At 39.2% G+C, this 20,904-nt stretch overlaps 1 protein-coding gene across 1 annotated transcript in view; it reads right to left on the reverse strand.

The window, feature by feature from the left end:
• Positions 1-268: 268 nt before the first annotated feature.
• Positions 269-20,904, reverse strand: part of LOC140230806 (uncharacterized) — a 114,412-nt gene continuing 93,776 nt past the window's right edge. The window contains exons 5-9 of the mRNA XM_072310948.1: positions 20,052-20,187; positions 18,406-18,516; positions 15,198-15,325; positions 11,647-11,716; positions 269-727 (exon numbers count right to left, since the gene is read on the reverse strand). Coding sequence (XP_072167049.1) covers positions 269-727; positions 11,647-11,716; positions 15,198-15,325; positions 18,406-18,516; positions 20,052-20,187 — 904 coding nt within the window. The remainder of the gene's footprint in view (positions 728-11,646; positions 11,717-15,197; positions 15,326-18,405; positions 18,517-20,051; positions 20,188-20,904) is intronic.

Below are 20,904 nucleotides of genomic sequence, written 5' to 3' on the forward strand. Positions count from 1 at the left end.
GCTGAACTACTGGTATGGAAGCTATATGAAAATGCGCCCAGACCTTCGCGCCTCTGTGAATACACTGTAATGTCACAGTCTGAGATGATCCAGCATACATGACGTGTTGTACTTGTTTATTTGGCATTTTGTGTATCTGATTCGCCTTTGAATGAACATACCCGCTCGAGTTCACGTCCTCCATACACCTTTCGCGGAAAGTGACTGCAGAAATTCGGAAGCGGCGTCGTGCTGTATTTTTTTTTTCTCTTTCAGTTCTGCACGAGTTTCAAGGTCCGCGGTTGCCTTCCTTCGTAATACTGACATCGGGAATGCTAAACGCCCTCACAGTGTCTTCTCTACGCGGTTCCTCACCGCTGGAGAACTGCATAGGCAGTGAGTGTAGCGGGCGCAGTCGCATGCCCGCGCCGCGCGTTGAGTTCATCGCGGCGTGGTGGTTGTTTGGCAGGTCGCTTTCCATACACTGCATCTGGTTGAAGCGATTGTCCTGCATCGTCGGCTGCATGAGGTTGGGCGATGGGGGCGTCAGATATTGCTGGGAGGACAGGAGTTGCGTTTGCTGCTGCAGGAGTTGAGCGTTCTGCATCAGTGCCGCCATGACTTGGGGGAGCCCGTCCAGAGAACTCTGCAGCTGGTCTAGCCTCCTCTCCAGACGGCTCACCCTTTCCGCAAGCTCGGCTCTTCCAGAATGCATATCTGAAATCATCTCGAACATTATATTTTGCGTCTGAAACAGCAAACAAGAGTAACACATGCAAAATATGAAAATTTAGACATCGTGAAAATTGCAAGTTCATGAAAAAGAACAATGATATGCTAGAGGATATAGCTGCAGATGATAATAATACATACTTCGTCAAAATTTCTATCTATGTGTTTTTCGTGAAATAGAATCACTGATGTCGAACGGTACTTGTACGCTATTGCATAGACTACTCTGATACGTACATTCTATTTTGAAAGAGCCTTCTCCTGAACACCAAGCAACGGATAAAACACCACATCAAAGAAGCGCAAAATTTATGTCGCAAAGCTGTGTGTAATAGCATCACCATTCAACATAAGCACCTTATCCACTTCGCAGATTCTTCTATCTCGAGACAGCAAGAGGCCTGGTAGAACACAAATTACAGACTGACCATAAAAATGTGTATTCATTACTTGTTTTGAATTGGGTCAACATTGACTTACACGAAATGGGGATCACTGAATAATGATGACACTGAATTTGAAAGCATTAATGAGTTGAGGGGAAAATCCCATTAAGAATGAGTGTCGATTAAAAAATATCAACCATTTTGCTTCCACAGGCGGTGTTAGTGAGCCTAAACTAACAAGACAATAAGTGTTTATAACCGCGTATGGAGAATGTTTATTGCATTATGAGGTGGTGCAGCCTGGACAAACCGTCGTCAATAATTTCATTCTCTTTGGGCCTCTTTCGCTGATTTTGAAATAGAAGAATTTCACGAATGTGTCAGTTACATGCTGCAGTAACAATTCCGTGCATTTAATTCATCACGCATCAGCAAAAGATATCAACATGAAGGGGAGGAAAAACTGTTTGAACTCATACGACTTTTAGGAATAAGCCTGTGAATAGGGGGGCATGTTCATAATTCTGATGAAATTCATGACATTCTTACATTTTTATGGGGTTACTAGCCCTCGCTAAAAGGACTCGATACCGGGACTAGTTTTTTTTTTTTTTTTTTTTTTTTCAAGGCTTCGGTTGAGCATTTTATTCTACATGTCGCCTCTAGTCAGGGGATACTCTCTAATTGTTTTTTCGATTAAAAATGCTCAGCGCAAAAAGTATTGCAAAAGATATATATAGAAGAAGAATGCAATGTTTTACACGAAATTGTGTTATAACGAAGTGATTTATTTCAATTTCTTCTTAGGCTTGATTTTGAATATCAAAAACTGCTCTGTGTTTAAATACAACTTAAAAATGTGGATAAAATCCTGTAGATATAAGAAATAAAGAATGAAACAAATAATTTATGGAGGAAGCCTATCATTAAACCCCTCAACACTCTTTTAAAAGTAGCTGGAATTTATGAGAATTATGCTGTGTCCTTAGTATTGCTGGATTGTTTCGTTTGAATTGATGTTACCGTCACTGCCAAATATCAAATGAAACAACGTCTATTGGGGTGAATCGCCGACCAAGTAAAATCCGCCAAGGATGGTAAGAGTTAGGGGTGAAAGAAACATACTATCATGTTACATTGTTTCTTTTTTTTTTCGGGGATACTTGAATTAAGAAATGTACAGGGCAAGGATGGCGCACCAATAGTTTGGGAGTCAAGTATTTTCGGATACTGTAAAACTTTGTCAACACACTAGAATGATACTTTCAAGAATGTGATACATTATGGTAATTTGATTTCATCGATCTACAACCCTAGGGGCACTGACGTCATAAGGAGTGAAAATTGCAGGGATTCACCAACTGTATTGGCAATTGCAACAATCAGTTACACACAGGCAACAATAATAACTAAAAAGCTAGACGAACCTTGCGGTTACTTTTCACACAATACATCATTCATGCTCACATGCATGCAAAGTGTATGGTAAGCCAACAGGATGAAAATAGCTGCGGTGTGTGCTTTTTTTATACTGGACATATCGGTACCCAGCATGGTTTTGTGGGAAACGATAATCGACAAATACACAAAATAACAGGCGCACAATACATTTACATGGAACGCGCTCCGCGCAAGCAGCGCATGCGCATTTAGTTTGATGAGAGAAATATGGAAACAATATCATAATAAGCCAATAAACAGATGGAGAAAAAAAAAACAAAGAAAAGACTACTGACACTCAAAAATAAAGTTGCGAATGGGGCATTCACCCTCTTCTATTGAAGCTCCTCTTTATCATCTGTTATAGCCAGGAATAATACTCGCAACGAATTCAGAAGTGTGGTTGGCAAATTGCAAAGAGACACATTCTTTTTACTCCGCCATGTTGTATTTATATATTAATCTATTTATTCATATTTTTGCTACGTCACGTTGAGATTGTAATGTCCCCAGGTGTAGACTTGGGGATGTTTACTGGCCTTGTTTCAAGGCAAGATGCTGTTTCCTCTTAAGTGTCCATATTCTGAGCAATCCCAACACATCTCAAATGGAACATTAGCCCCAACAAATTGCCACGAGAACGAAATTAACTTCTCTTAATGAAAGCGTACAATTACTCCTGGACAGACAGCAAACGATGGTTCGCCCGAGGCTATGTGCTTTAACACCCACGCCGCAGCAGCGCCATGACAAAGCGTCCGCCTTAAGTCCACGGTCTCTTTCACCAGCCGTTTCATTTAAGGAAAGAAATTTTCGTGTTCTCGATACATTGTAGAGGTACCTATTATAGACTTTGTCGTAATTGCAGGAACTTTCAATATGGTAGTTCCCCCTATAATTAATAATCTAAGGGCACCAAACTTGTCCTAGTGCCAAGTCCCGCGATTCGAGCAATACAAAAGAATGACCCCTAGATATCAATCAAAGATTCATTGTTGTCGCTCAATGAGAAACACGGGAAGCAGTTTGAAAACACGCATACATGACGCTGACAAAATATCACAGCGAGCATTTCGTGCGTTAGTCTCATCCAACTTGCAACTCACCCATGTAGACAACATGAAGACCTGCCACAAGATATTTGCAGGTGTGCAATAAAGTGGTTCGCATTCTGATGACATTAGAAAACTTTCAGGTGAACTTCCGGATCTCCTTGCAAGACACAACTCCGGAGGAATCCGATGGTGCTAGATTTAAGTTCCCTTTGTCGAATGGTTCATGGTTTGCAGGCTATTAGTATTGTGCACTATACCTTGTGACTTCATATCCATTTCTTCTCAAACTATAAAGATCGATTTTGAACTTTTGAAACAATTGATTTAACGATCTCATTTTGTCAATAGCCACATTTTCACTAATGAATCATTTACAGAGTGACGTAGTTACTCAATGAAGTGAAGGAAATCTATGTAAGATTTCTACGTAAGCAGAGAGAAGAAAAAGGCAATGACGAAGTGCGAGGAAAAGCTTAGCACTGATCAAAAGATGCCATTGGTCTATGTTCGCCGGCAAAGTCGCATCTGCTTCACTAATACAAACTTCTCAACACTAGGATCACCAGATACGGCAGGTTATATAAGTAATATCACAAATATAAATACATAGAGATATACGGAGTTGATTATATGATACTCATGGACACTGAATCTGAAAATAAACAGACTAGGTAAATAATTCAAATGGGAGGCTGCTAGGTTTCAACATGGAAAGTTAGAAGTAGCATAAAATAAATAAAGGCACTGCAATATAAATGAGCAATAATATATATGAATATATGCTGAAATTAGATCACATCCAAACTAACGCTGAGTTGGTAAGACTTTGTAACCACATCAACAGAACGCTGTATTTATATGGTTGAGTAGAAGCGCGTTAATGCTCGATAGTACATGCACTGTGTGACATGCACTCCGTGGACCCGAGTTGAAAAGGGGATCTATTGATTACAATTTGATTATAAGTGTGGATTGTTTGCTAAGATATGTCGGAAATACTAGTACGAGTACATCGTTTGATAGAATGTGGTTAAATAGAAGGGCAGATATTGGGAAGTATACAATCTACGAATACAATATTGGTCTGGACGGACACAGAAAGATGTTCGAAAATTGACGTTGAACGTCAGAGAATTTTGGCGCCAGAATAGGCAAAGAAAGGTTTGAACGCGGGTTCACGACACGGGGAGGAAGGGCGGGCATGCAAGAACTGTCTGGTTATCGAATCTAAAGTCAGGTAAAGGGTTTGAACGAGACATTACAGGGCGGGAGAGAAAAGAATAAACCAACTGGTAGATGCGAGCGATAAAAAAAAAACAAGAAAAAAGGAAAGTCTTCATGATAATGGAGTAATATGAACAGCCATTGGATGAGGGAGTGAGGGCGTATTACCTACATGTATGAATACAACCGGAGGCTTAGATGCGTACATGGCCATTTCAGCTCGTGAAACGCGCACTAGCAACGGCTGTGGTACATAAACAAAGAAGTGAAGACATTTGTGTAGGGGCGGAACATGAACAGGGAAGAATTCGTTCATATTTTCTTTCTTTAGCCGGTTCTTTCCTGTCAGACCGAATTTGTCGTTGTTACATCTGCCGTTAAACCGATTGTTGGAGTGGGTACCAGTGGATGGAAAAACAGAATTGTATTTTGGTCTGTCAGTGGGGTAAGACCACATTGAGCTATCGACGGGATGCAGCGCCATCTACCGTTCAAAAAAGGAAAGAAAATTCCTGACGCCGTCCTTGGCAGGTCATTCGTTCAAAAGCTATCGCAAAACGCGGAACACAGTCAAGAATGTGCTCGTAAATAGACTTCTTTGAAATCAGTATCGAAGTCCCTTCCGTCTTGCTTCCAGAGGGCGCTGTTACAATCTTATGATATCAATATATAATTCTCTTTTTTGATGCGGGGGAAAAAAATTACTTGCGCATTTTGGTTTGATTTTACAACGCCGTTATTTGCTTTCTGCTGACATTTTTTGTCTGGCATCGTGCGCCCATTCGAGAGCTCGAAGTGGCCATCTACATCATCTTTTATAGTATACGGGACTGGGGCTGAAGTATCAACAAATGGAGGACAGGAGGTCTAAAAGTGTATACAAGGCAGGCATCGCTCTCTTGCGACAGCACTCTGCCTCGGAAGAGGTTAACTTATGGGACGGGAAAGGAAATACTGTCCTGTTAGTGACTTGGTTAATAAATTCCTACTCTATCAAACGGGTTTTCACCGAGCCACGACTACCATGGACTACACAGCATTAAGTATCGGGAAACGAAGGTCACTATTAGTACTTCGCTAGTCTAGTTAGTGCGTGTCACCACGTTTATCAATTAGTTCTACATGACGGATTTCACAGGATTTACAAAGATAGATAGGTTTCATGAGAACAAAATGCCTACATCGTTCTTTGACATAAATGCACACTAATAAAGGATAAGAGTTATCCTGGTTGTGTTCCTTCTCTAAAACAGTTTGTTTCATTATTCACTTCGTCTTTCCAAACTTTTCATGACTTTATACAACTGACTTCAATGTAGGCAACTATGCATCACTCAAACAGTCACACAAACCCTCTCGCCAGTTCAAAGAACAGTTAGAACAGTAAAACAAGAGATATCCCCCAGAAAGGGGTGCCTTCTAGCTTGAATGCAGAATAAAGGGTCTGTTAGGTTGACCATCCAAAGTGCAATCATGTAGTACATCAATGAAGGGGGGGGGGGGGGATCCGTGAATTCGGTAAAGAGGGGGCACCTTTACAAAATTAAAGGGGGGGGGGGACACGCACCCCTCCCCCATTTTTTTCTTTTTTCCTTTTGTTTCAACAAAAATAAAGGGGGAAGGGCGCCCGGTGCGCTCCCCCTGCATCCGCCACTGCAATGTTGCAATGTGTGTGTGTTCGCGCGTTAACACTGCATGAAAGTCATGACGAGATTTTAATGATCGAAAACACAATGCAGGGTCGATTCGACCGATATGTTGCTTGATTTTTTTTTTATTTTTTTTTTTATTTTTATGAACCTGCACAAATCGTCCAACGGACACCAAATTTTTCAAACTTAACAGGATGGCTGACTCAAGTGGTGTATGATGTAACACGATCCGTCCATCAAACCAAAGGATGATCCATGGGTGGTAACATACATACTTTTGTATATAGGCACAAATCAAAGTTACAATTCTGAGGAGCGCAAAAATCGCCAACTTGTATCAAAAAGGTATCCGCCAGCTCCCGATATCCCACTGATGGTTACATTTTTTCTTTTATTATTCATGTGATCTCACACAGAGAAAATGCAGATCATGATGATAATAGCAATAATAATAATAATAGCGATAATGATAATAATGATAATGATGATGATGATGATGATGATGATAATAATAATAATAATAATAATAATAATAATAATAATAATAATAGTAATAATAATAATAATAATAATAATAATAATAATAATAATAACAAGGATAATAGTAATAATATAATGATAATAGCTATGATATAAAATAAAATTATAGACACGATAAAGCGGAGACAAACTTTATGGTACAATTCAGGAGTGGGTATCGTTGGAGAGTTAAGTGTATGTCTCCTCAGGAATAACTACTCGAAAGGTTTCTGTGGCTGCTTTTACCCGGTGCCTGAATCTATATACAAAGCAGCGGCTACTTAGGCAGAGCATATCGTGTGCAAGTGAGTGTAACCGCGGATGATAAGTTATTCATAATGCCACATTTTAGGTGCGTTGAGAGCAGCGAGTGAGCGGTGTTAGAGGAATATTAGAAAAAAACCGAGCCTGCTGGAGGAGGGTATGGGTAGATCCTAACGAGAAAGCTGGTAGCTATATTAGGGTCACTGTACGAATGAATAATGTTGAGGGAGCACCACGTTCACATTATCAGCGTTGACTGCTTCACATTTTTCCCGCTAAATGTCAGGACTTGAGGAGGGGAGATATCGCAGGACGTGGGTATTGTTTAGGCTATTCTATCTCCAATGCAATGCGAATGTGGTTCACTGTTTTTTTCCTTCTTGTTGTTTTGTTATATTCGTTAACCGTGGGAGAAAAGGGTAAATGTTTTAGATTGGTCGTTGGTTAAGATAATGAAATAAGTTGATTTTCGCTGCAAAGCTCACTTGCTTTCAATATGAGAGAGAAATGAAGGGGGGGGGGGTATCTCTCTCAGTTTGATTGACATGGACTCTTCATGAATGACAAGGAATCCTTTTTCCCCCTTTTTCTTAGATATGGAATTTGTAGAGTCTTAGGGACGTCAAATGAAAGATATCAATACCTATAAACGGATGCAGAGCCACGTAGGCATATATGCTGCAACCACACGAAAGTGGAAGGTGCTATCTGCTATATTATGCAGCTCTCCCTTGCAGTGTGGAAGCATCCCTCGATGAATTCTGCAGGCCCCGAGCTATGCGGCTCGCGAAAGGTCACATCGCCAAGAAATTACCGTGCAACACCTAGCTTTTGATTCCACCGAGAGTCGGCGGCTCGGCCGACCGCGGGCGGGCTCCCCTCGCTCGCATAAAATGACATCGGAATGGTTCGGGCGCGGGTTGGTGGCAATCGGGGTGGGGTGGGGGGGGGGGGGGTGCTTGTCAGGCCGAATACACAACGTATTATGATAATGAGAGCAGTACCACAACGAGACTGGTGGTTCAATGATGTGACAACGCGTATAAAGGCTTGCAGTACGCTATGCCTGACTGGATGGATATGATACTGAAAGAGAACTTGTTACACGGAATGCGTGATATTCTGAACATTAACACGTACGGGCCGAGTTAAACTATTCATTCTTCAGTTGAGGGTACACCATATGATCCTCTTTTCTTCTCTCTGTTAACCTGTTGAACATGAATTGATGGATATGATGTATTAATCATTGATGGAAAACCCTGATGAAATGGCACCTCACTACTAAAGATCCGTGTGACATGGCATCACTGTACGCCAGGCACTGTTACAAGATTGGTTTCTCCATTTTCATTTTTCACATCCATACCAGTTCAGCTTAAAGGGTAGCCATGTTCTATCATCCATTATGTCATTACTCATAGTGTATACCATTCTTGACTGTAGATTGAAAATGAATCAAGATTAGATTACGGAGCTTTCTGTCGAAGACTCAAGTTATCATGCCTATGGAATTTCCAACAGTGGAAAGGAGACTTCTACAAACTGTCATGAACAGCAGGACTAAACACCATTCAGACATATCAGAGCTAATATTTTGAACCTTAGACAACGGATCAATTCTTTTAGTCAAGGGGAGGGGGGGGGGCAGATATCTGGGGTAGAGTCAAACACAATTATAATGGAGACCAAACTTTAAATTGGGCAAATACCAACCGCGTATATCCTTGCCAAAAGTACGGTAATACTTTTCAACGCGCATGAACGGATGCTGCAGAATAATTATCTTTTCCATTACACTCTGACGCAGTTCTTCAATTCTGCCATTTTTGGAGAAACAAAATAAATTTGGTTTAGCACTCAAGGTAGCTTGCTCAAACGAGGATTTAACCTGCTTTGACTGTGACCGAGGAGATGTCATTCACGGATGTTAACTGGCTGACTGCATGGCTTTATTCACGTATAGATACGCGTGACTGGGCGACTAAAGGTGATCATAGTTGTGAGACGAACGCGGGCAGTTTCGGCGCCATGTTCCCCTTGTGGTACCTTGAATACTATCTAGCCGACTACACACATCTCTCTATATTATATCTACTCTTTGCAGAATTTGAGGGATCGGTCGACCGAGAAAAAGAAATAAATGTCACTTCGCCCCAGCCGACCACATCGGATCATGACCTCGGCAACTTGAAGTAAACTAAAAAAAGCAAAAATAATACAACTCGCTCATTTTGGACAGCATAGTTATGAAGAAAAGACAGTGATGTCTCACAGAATAAACGAAAAATTCCAAGTAAAAAATTCCCCTTTGTAATGCTTTAAGTAAAAATCATATCAAACATAATATTTATTTAAAGGTGAAGAGGTAATAACTAAGAGAGTGACCGCTATGTAATTCAGCGTATAATTTGATGCTTTGAAGACATCACTGGTAATATCCATTTTTATGGAAGTATGTGAATGTCAAATGAACATAATATAGTTTCAAGATGAACATGAAAATGTGTATAAGTAAAATGTGAAATGAACACAAGAATAAACAAACGAACTCAAAAGGATTGTCCATCATTTTCATAAAAGTTTTGACGTGGTCATCTCATAAATTTATGTGCAGAGTGTAATACATAAAATATCATTATTGAACCAATAACTGTTTAAGACAATCGATAAACGATAAATAAAAACCGATAACCACAGCTTAGTTGTTTGTTGTTTTTTTTTGCATGCTGAAGACACTTTAAATATAAACATCTTTTCACATGAAGAACATTTGAGATAAAGAAACAAAAATTTAGAATAAGTTGATTTGCAATGAAAATGGTATAAAAAATGATTATGCTGTAAAATGATCTTCATAATATAAAATGGATGGCAAAGACACTGATGAATGCTTGTAACTCAACATTCAGTGATAATAAAGTGGAATTATCATGTACCGAACATGCTCAAAGAACAGTATCATTATAATACACGAAATTCGACTGATATGATCACTGATTTTAAAAACCGAGGCAAAAGAAAGAAGGAAAAAGAAGAAGTAATAGACTAAATGGGACATAATTAAAATAACAGCTTTTGTATAAACACGAATTATAAAAGCTTACGAACCAAAAACACTGCGCAAACAATATGAACGCACGGGCAAGTAGCAATACGCATTTGAATTGCTTTTAGGTGTCTTCAAAGATTTTTGCGTCATGCACGATTTTGATTTACGCTGTAGGGCTCGTTTCATAAGGATGTCTGCAAATTTTTTTGGACCATTTTTTTTTTTTGACAATTGCCAGTAATTGCAGTTACTGCAGGAACAACACAAAATAATGCTAAAGGATGACCAGTTGTTTTCTGGCTTCAACCTTTACAACCACCGATTATTATCGCAATCTACAATGATTGCAAACCTCTTTATGAAACAGGTCCCTGAAGTAGCGCTGAAATGATGCGGAAAAAATCGCAAGGGGTCGCGTTGCACGCGCTTCTGGGGCTATAGCTTTTAGTTGGACATCGCACGTTCATCCAAACGAAGATCTTCACAGGTTTGTGACACACTCTACACGTGTAATGTAAAGGCAGAAGAGATCAGCCAGGGTGCATACACATTTAGTGTGCAATCAACGGCCTTCGTGCATACCAATGCTACATATTTTCTTTCTCAGCGACTACGGACTCCATTTGAATTTGATGAACACACGCAATGGATGGAGGACAAAAAAATGAAGACGAGTGACCACATGGACAGATACAGACTCATGTTGAGCACGCGCAAACGCGCCATACCGAGACAAAATGGAAGATGGATTACGACTACAGCCCACAATACGTATTGACCACGCACATTGTTTCCTCCAACGTCTAGATTCATTCTCACCAAAAAAAAAAAGGAAAAAAAAAGAAAAAAAATATTCAGCCAGTCTACACCAATGCTTGCGCTCTAGACATTCCAGACAAAATCACAGTTTCACACACATTTTCTCAAAACCCTGACCATTACTGATTATACCTTTTTTTACTTAGTTTAGTTGAAAATTTTCTGGTACGTAATGTGAATTTACAGATAGAATCTCATCTGACTTTTAGATAGTAACAAGGGGACGTAAAGGGAGTATTCAACATAATTACGAACACGCCAACAAGAAATACAAAGAAAGTATTGTAAGAGAAGATATTTAGACTGCAATAAAGACAAAGAGGCGGATTTGTATGATACCGGAAACTGCGTGTATAAATCGTATACGCATTTCAAGTAAATAAGATATTTGAATACGCATATTGTATGCAAAGAAAATATTCGGTCACATTGTATAGATAACCGGATAATTTAAACAAAGACGGTATAAACGGCTGTAAAACAGGCACATCAAATGACACGAAGCTAAAGCGAGGATTTCTTACCTTTGCCATATCTACTACTGTACTAGCCTCGTCAGCTAGCTTTCGTTGATCCATCTTCGTTTTTCGTAATCTGTAAAACACAATGTCGAGGAGAATTAGGGTTCAGGTAAACCTTTGAACAATCATTAGAGTTAGGTTTCCATCGAAGATGCCTGCCAGCAAGCCTAAGGGTCTCATGTCATACAGAATGCCAGGATGACAATTCTCGCTGGAATATATATATATATATATTTTTTTTTTTGTAGCCAGTCAGGAAGCAGGATCTTCTTGTTGCCATGACAAAGGGTTTTGACACTGTAAACCATTCTATTCTAATTAAAGAATTAAAAATGTATGGTTTCGATGAAAATGCTGTAAGATGGTTTGAAAATTATCTGTCGAACAGGACACAATGTACATGTGTGAATGGTTTTGTTTCAGATAAGGAAGGTATAAACTGTGGTGTACCACAGGGATCCCTGATTGGACCTATCCTCTTTTCTTTATACGTGAATGAATTGCCTTCTGTTGTCAAGCATAGTGAATTGTCACTTTACGCAGATGACACTTGCTTATTTTGTTCTGCAAAGAAACCTGATGAAATCGTTAAACAGTTAAATGAGGATCTTGTTTCGGTATCGCACTGGTTATCGGATAACAAAGTATTTGTGAATAAGAAGAAGTGTGAACTTATATTTTTTGGTACACCATCACGTTTAAAGAAAATTGAATCAAATGCCAGGAATATGAATGTGTTTATCGATGATTATATAATTCAGAGAAAAAAAAATATATGTAAATATCTGGGAGTAGTAATAGATGAGAATTTGCAATGGAATGCTCATGTCAATTACAAGTTTGTATCTTCATAAGAAAGTCGCCAAATATATTTATCTTCTAACGAGAGTACGTAATATGAATGATTTCCGTGTCTCGCTGTTATTCTATAAATCTATAATACAGTCACATTTTGATTACTGTAATGTAGTCTGGGGAAATACAGGAAAGCGTAACTGTGATAAATTGCAGGTTCTTCAAAACCATTCTCTAAGAATTGTTTTGCTGGTTGACTCTATGTTTCCTTCGAACAATTTGTATGACACTTTACATCTTGATTGTTTAAACGTTCGCAGGTTTAAACAATTAGCTCACTCCCTCTTTAGAGCTGTGAGGCAGATTGGTCCCCCGTGCATCAGTGAACTCTTTATTCCTCGTGGCGCTAGTTATTGTACAATACACGTTCTGGACAGTCTCAGCTGAAGCTTCTTAGACCCAAAACCAATTATTGTAACCGTAGGTTCGCATAAGAGAGGCACTAAATTGTGGAACAAGATTGAAAGAGCGGTAACTCCGTCCATGTCACTGGAGGCATTCAAGCGTTATGTAAATACACTGACTGAAGATGTTTTATTGCTTCATAACTATGTTTGACTCATTGTATCTGTGTTTTATGACTGCTCCGTTGTTAATCTGAAATGTGTTTTATCATTTTATTTTTATATGGTTTTATTTTATTTACATCGATATAGTATTTCGTTTTTGGAAGTTTGTTCTCAGTTGTGTACTCTCTGCGTGACTTTTACTTGAATTGTTGTCTGATGTACTTTTAAATCCATATTTTCGTAATGATGTGCAGTATATTACATGTTTTAACTTATCTTAGGGATTGTAATGGTACCAACTGTTTTTTTTTATTCATTTCAAGGTATAACTGCCAAAAATCAGTTGTTACAGTTGTGTTACATGTATTTAACTTTTGAATCTAAGCTTGTTTTATGTGTTTAGTATCGTTCTGTGCATATGTATTGTTGTGTATACATGATTTTGGCTTTTACTCAAAATGTATGTATCATCTGCTTTTTACCATTTTTCTGTATGTATGTGGACCCCTATGGAAACCAGCTCTGCTGATTAGGGTGTTCCACCCCATGAAGTGGCAATAAATTCAATCAATCAATCAATGACACCTGCCTTTGCAGGAAGGAGTACCCTGCCATCATAGCAACTTTCTGTGATAATTATGGAGTCAATTGATGACCTGCGTAGTGTGACGTGGGACATGAGTGTAGTGAATAAGGCTTCAGACTTTATAGAGACCTCGTGTTTGACTTTTGCATGGTGCATACTATTGCAGCTTTTCTTTGCCCTCCTGCTTTCTTTATCCCTATCGACCAAGTTGTATACGTGGTTACCTGAGAAGGGCGCGGATATCTGGGAGGATAGTGCTTTCACTGAAGATGAAACCAAGGGTATTTTCAGGCCGTACTTCATTTTATTATCATTTTTTTTTTACTACAGCATCTACAAGTATGTAATTAGAGCAAGTTTATTATAACTACATTGACATACATTACTCATGATGGTAAACAGTTTTGTTGCATGGATGATGGTGATTCCGGATGAGCCGGGGTTGCAAACGTCTGCCCTCACTCCCTCCCTCCCCCCCCCCCCCTCCTCCTCCTCCTGAAAAACGGGTGTTTGAATATTCAAAGCATGGCAAAAGTAGTGGGCGTTAGAAAGCAGCAGGCCAAGCTTCAGTTTACAAGGAGAGCAGGACACTGTGGAGTGGACTGGCGAGGGCATCTCGCTTCGGCAATGGCCGGAAGGCATTTTCCCCATTACGCGGGGTAAAGGGGTCGATTTCCGGGGATGGGTATCTCCTGCGTGTTGAGATGAAAATTTACCTGGATAACTACGGCAACACTACGGCAACACTACAGCAAGTACGACATCTTTTTTCTTTAGAGTGTCTTCATAACGATAGATATACATGCCACATAGAGAAAACAACCTGTCAGTACTCCATTCGACCAGGGATAAAGATTCGTTTAGATGAATAAACGCCAAAGGGTAAAGTCTTTTCTGGTATCAAGTTTGCGGTTTTAGTGCCGAAACATAGACGTGTTGTTTCAGTGCCTCACTCCTGCTGCAAGTAGAATGCTTTGTCAGGTGCCCAGTTGAATAGTAAATGGGATCAAAATGTTGCTATTTACTCTTCAAAAAGATATCGCTGGAGCTCACTAGCATCAAACCAGGGAGTCGAGTGCACCTCTCTGATCAAACAAAGACACAATAGTCCTACAACTCAAGCTGGGTATAGTAGAGACTCAATAAACCAGTCACGTGATCACCATCAAAGCAGTCACTGTTTACCAACAAGCGAATATGAGTACGCAACAAGGGTCTTTTGCTTGAGGAGGGGTTAATGGAGGTGTTGTCAGTAACTAACCAAACGTGCACTGGTATGCAATAAGTGGGATATTGGATACCAGAGAGAGCCGCAACAGTTACCGAACATCAATAAAATGTATAATTGGTGAGCTTACCTGACAAAAGAGAATGCCGTAAGCCTCAGATGTACTGACATGTATTCAAAAAAGGGTTATGATTATCAAGGTACACTAACAACAACCAAACTAGCTACTCATGATATTTGAATTCTATCAAAAATTTCCTTATACAATTATTAACACATCCATAGCCATGATTGAAAGCGACCCTCGTAAGAATATCAATTTTTTATAATTATGCGGACATGATATTTGATAGGGTGAAAATAGAGCAATACTTACTTATGAATCGCATTTAAAAATTTTCTTTGGTGTTTTCTTATTCTTCTTGTGCTCGAGTTTTGGACGAGTTTGGTGTATTTGTAGATTAACCAGGTTTCCCTCAGTACATTGGCAGCTGCATTCTTTAACTGCAAGAGAAATGGAAAAGAGAGTGTAGCATTACGACAACCTGACCTCGTTTCTCCACTGAAAATGAAATAACCCTGTATATCATAAGGGAGAGTCGAGATTCACATCAATTGTATCCTTGGAAACATCTTGTAATGTACATCTATTTAACACTTCAAAAGGTGACATCGCCTGGGCCGGAGTAGGAACACAGGCCTGCTTCATAAAGATTGATCGTAAGATTGATCTCACGATTACACACACACACACACATATATATATATATATATATATATATATATATATATATATATATATATATATATATATATATATGTATAATTATGTTCGATGTGCTATTAAAACTGCGTTTTAAATCGATCATAAGTATCTTTGTGAAACAGACTTACGATCATTGTTGATATTACGCTTGATTCGCTGAGTTACGCTCAATAAATCGAGCGTAAGATCAATCGTAATTCTTTATGAAACAGGTCCCTTGTATGATAACACTGTTTCAAATTGGTTTTTGAAGAATATACTGTTCAATGCAGTAACACAGATGAGGCAAAATAGGTAATCTACACTAACGACAAATAAGTTGTGGAGATAGAGACATGGAACACGATCTGAGGTCTTTTTTGGTGTCATCACAGTGAATGCGTGAACAGCGTTTATAGGTTCAATGTGTAATCAACAACATCAATAAAACTGATTTTTTTTTTCAAACAATGTTAACTTTACAAATTATATCGAAAAATGAAAGTCGGTAAAGGAGAGAAAAATCTTGAAAAATCGCACATCATATTTGGATTTTCTTATTCTTTTCTAGTGTAATTTCGTTTTTCATTCATTGGTTAATTTCTTTATTGGTATAATTCTCTTTAGATTCACCAATCTATCAATTAGTCTTGGCGTTTTTATGCAGTTTTCTTCTTCCCAAAAGCTCGGGGTGATCCATCTGGTTGTCATGTCATGTACTAAAAATATTTTCGATCTGCATTTCAAATTGGCTGAAAGCTTTCAAACCTCAAAGGGTCTCAGCTGTGCTTTTCTTTCCGCACCGCAGTGTTTAGCCAGAAGCCGGAATTGAGCGTCCAAACTCGGCCCGCATTCCTCATTGTCAATTGGCGTGTAGACAAGGCAATTCACAATGGCAAATGAAAGGGCTGTTTCCGTTAGAGACAATTCCGTGAGAATCAACCTGACAGGACTGTATTGGCTCTCCATAAAATGCGAGTTGTTCTCATTATGCTAACACAAAATAGATTGAGACTGTATATCAAGGCAGAATCAAGCGCGTGATGTCGAACTTCGAAATAATGAATCGATATGGGTTTGTTTCTGGAGTAACACAGTACTGCGTCCAGATAAGTATGCGAGAAGGAGAAAGTGCATCCGTTCTTTGGCGTATACAGGATGACATAAACAATGGGATGTGGGAGCTCGATTCAGATACGGCTATGCTCTTGCCAAAATAGCTCTTGTATTTCTATCCACTGATTAAACAACAACAACAATACTTATTTCAGACTGAGCTTCATCGTCGGACTCGAGGCAAATTTATACGATGTGTTTGATGCCCACTGGCAGTGATTATCTCGAGTTGAAAAGCAAGGTCTGACATTGCTTAGTTCCAATGCATCTCCGAGTAGCTATCATAATGAAGCAGCGAGGTCACAGGTGGTGTACGCCAGAATTCTGTCTAATTCAAATCATTGTCATGAAGAAGTCTCCCTCCCCCCCCCCCCCCAACACACACTGAGTCAGAAGGAGTCGAGATGTGAATGTAATGTTTCCCCAGAGGACGGGGTATACTCGCTGTTATGTGCAGCGCTAAGCCCGGAGGGAAGCTTAAATCGCCGAGGACAAACTCTCAGGAAACGATATTGTGGAAGCATTCAAAGGGAAGCGGTAATGAAAAAAAAAAAAAAAGATCTGTTTAAAATTCCATGTAATGAATTACAAGCATTGAACGTAGGAAACAATTGATATTATTAGGACGAATGAGAGAGATACAGAAAGTGTACAAGAGAGAAATGGAGGAAGGGAATACAAATGAAAAGACAATGAGAGAGAGGGTGAGAGAAAGAGACAAAGGGGAAATAATGGGGATGATTGAGGGAGGATGAATGGAAGAGGTAGATGGTGATTATCTTCCTATTGCCAACACTCTTCTCAAATCATAACGTAACTTTGACCTTACAATAATACCGAGGAATACACTTATTCATTCCACAGTCATTCATGAGTATATTCATGTATACAGGTGGATTGCACGTGTATGTGTGTGTATGTATGTGTGTATGTAGGGGTGTATTATGTATGTATGTATGCCCATTATATTATGTATGCAGGTGTTTGTCTTGTACAGTTTTTCAATTGAACAAACGTGTAGGGAAATGGTGATAAGCGTAGAAGTGGTTATTTTCCCCTTTATTGCACGTTTTCAGCTGACCATCATAATCAACCAATCATTTTGAACCATACACTTGATTATGTTGCCATCCCCTCCCCTTTCCTGTTGCTGCTGATGTGATAAGAGGTTGCGTTTTAAGTTATGTCGATTCAATTTCATGATCCACTGTAAATCCGAAGGCCTGATGCTGTAATGTCCATGCTGTGTACTGTGTGTGATTATGTATATGTGTGATGCTTGTATCTAATCATACACATTATGGTAGAGCAATATAAGTGAACGATGTCCCTATATACCAGACCTTACAATGATACGTTACCTTGTGCAATGTATTTAACTGTTGTCGATGACTCTCGATTACCAGTTCTGCTCCACTAAAATCCACGATTACTGATTACCTTATCGTTACGTGATATACTTGTATCATATCTGCATGTTTCTGTTTTCTTAAATTGATCTCAGAGTTGCGATGAAATAAATTGAACTGAAATTGCCTCCTATGGATTTAACCATCGACTAAATATTTCTAAGATACTCTGAACTGATCTCCACCGTGCCCATCTCTAGATAGCTCAAGGTGCGTATGGCTTCCTACATTAACAGTTAACATCAGGGTACCATGGCAACCATCCTCATCTTCCGCCTCCTCCTCCTCCTCCTTCTCTTCCTGCTCGTACTTACTCTTTTTGTTAGTTGGTTATCCATCATGAAGTTGTGGACGTGTTTCTCCGCTCTACTCAGCTCGAGTTTGGTTGCTAGCACTGCCACAACGAGAGCCGTGCAACCCGCTCCCTGCAAGAAAGACAGGATGAAAAAACACAGATTTCAAGGTCTCAGTCACAGGATTGGTAGATATGAAGATGATGATGATGGTGGTGGTGGTGGTGGTGGTGGTGGTGGTGGTGATATGATGATGGTGGTGATGATGATGATGGTGGTGGTGGTAGTGGTGATGCTGATAATGGCAATGATGATGGTGGTGGTGGTGGTGGTGATGATGATGGTGATGATGATGATGATTGTAATGATGATATTATGATGATACTGATGATGATAATGGTGATGATGATGATGATGATGATGATGATGATGATGATGATGATGATAGTGATGGTGATGATGATGATGATGATGATAGTGATGGTGATGATGATGATGGTGATGATGATGGCAATGATGATGATGGTGGTGATGATGATGATGATGGTGATGATGATGATGATGGTGATGACGACGGCGAAGATGATGATGGCGATGATAAAAACAACAATGTAGCAATAACACTGACATTTACATTATCACACATATCGAAATCGAACACGTACATCTTTAAAGTAGAAAACTAATTTGTGTTCTTACTATCGTCTTGTGAAAAAAAAAAGTTAGATGAAATTCCATATAAGTATAGGGTACTAGTAAATTTCGCTGAAGAAATATGACCAAGAGTGAGAGAGAGAGAAAGAGAGAGAGAGAAAGAGAGGATGGGAGGGAGAGAATTGAACAGGAATACGAAATCAGAAGAAAAACTGGGTAGCAATCTTAAAGTTTTGCGTAGATGCCGGGCTAGATAACGTCATCTCCACGCACAGCCTTCGTTTATGGAAAATTGGAAGCTCAGGCAGGATTAAGGAAAGGCTTCCATTAAGCACGGCGTGCCATTTTGGGAATGCTCTCCAACATGACGCTATCTGCATGCCATGCGTGGTTTCTCCTCTAAACCTATCGCGACTTTGCCGTACGAGTGTGTCTAGATTTCACAAGAAGTAAAATTCTTTACAGAAAAATACAAAACGAAAGGTAACGATGATAAAGGCAGAGAGCAGCTGACATTCCCCATTCCAGGTAATTTCTTCTATATACCATGCAGTAAGTTGCTGAAAAATAAAATGAGTGAAGAATACGTTCACCTTCATTAAAACATCACGATCCTTCTTCTAAAAAGATGGTCTAACAAAAACTTAAGAACAACTTCAATAACATCACAAACACACACACACACACACACACACACACACACACACACACACACACACACGAACAAAGAAGCAAATGTAAATAAGAAAAGTTTAAGGCTTGCCCGAATCAAAGTAAATCGTAAATGTAAAATTAACATACTCTGTATCATGATGTAGGTTCACTCTTTTCCCCCTGAAAAATACTGATGGTGCCTAATTTTTTCTTTGAATTAAAGCATAAGTGTGTTTTCATGCACATCAGTATGTTTGTATAAGTCTCCATCTCTTTACTCATCTCTCACTCTTACCATTATACCAGTGATGAGAGATGGTGACTTACCATTATACCAGTGACGAGAGATGGTGACTTACCATTATACCAGTGATGACGGCAACTCCGCGACCACAGTACGTGTTGGGGACCATATCACCGTAGCCAATGGACAGGAATGTTATGGAAACGATCCACATAGCGTTGAGAATCTCACTGTTGTCTTTGTCGTGATATCTGTAGGCCAAAAGAATGGGATAGCGGTGAAAATACTCAGCACATCAGGGAGACAGACATTCAGTCATTAATATGTATGTTTTAAAAAAAAACCCAAAACAATTAACATTGATATTCCCATGTATACAAAATGAAATTTAGGTCATAAGTGCAGTAAAATGATACACTTAAGTCACTCTACAAAGTAAGTCATAATCCATATCCAAACTTAGAATTGAAATAAAGTGTGGAGAAATATACAAGGAAACAGATGCTTGTGGGGGTAGGTTCCCAGAAAAGAAGCCATAACACACTTTTTTTGTTTTATTTAGACATTTGCATGAATTTAAAATGAGGACAGTAATCTAAAATGGTATTTCACATGACAGTGACTGCATAGATGTATTTGCAAACATGTGCAATGATTATTATTATGGCATTAGATAATAAATTCAAATACATTCATTCATTTGGATACAATTTACAAAATGCTTCCTTGCTGTGCATTGTCTTTCACACAGTGAACAACAGATCTACGCACAAAAACATACACACACACGTTACACCATGACGGGCGTATTACGTGCACACACCAACACACAACAGAGCAAGATGAATAGAGCAACGACAAGACCGTCATAAAAAGACAGCATTAACTTAAGAAAAAAAAATCGAAAACTAGGAATAATAGAAGAGACCAATTGTACTTGTTCACCAAGCAGAAGAAATTGATGTTAT

Source organism: Diadema setosum, chromosome 7 (genome assembly GCF_964275005.1).
Source record: "Diadema setosum chromosome 7, eeDiaSeto1, whole genome shotgun sequence".
In the NCBI taxonomy this organism is placed as follows: Eukaryota; Metazoa; Echinodermata; class Echinoidea; order Diadematoida; family Diadematidae; genus Diadema; species Diadema setosum.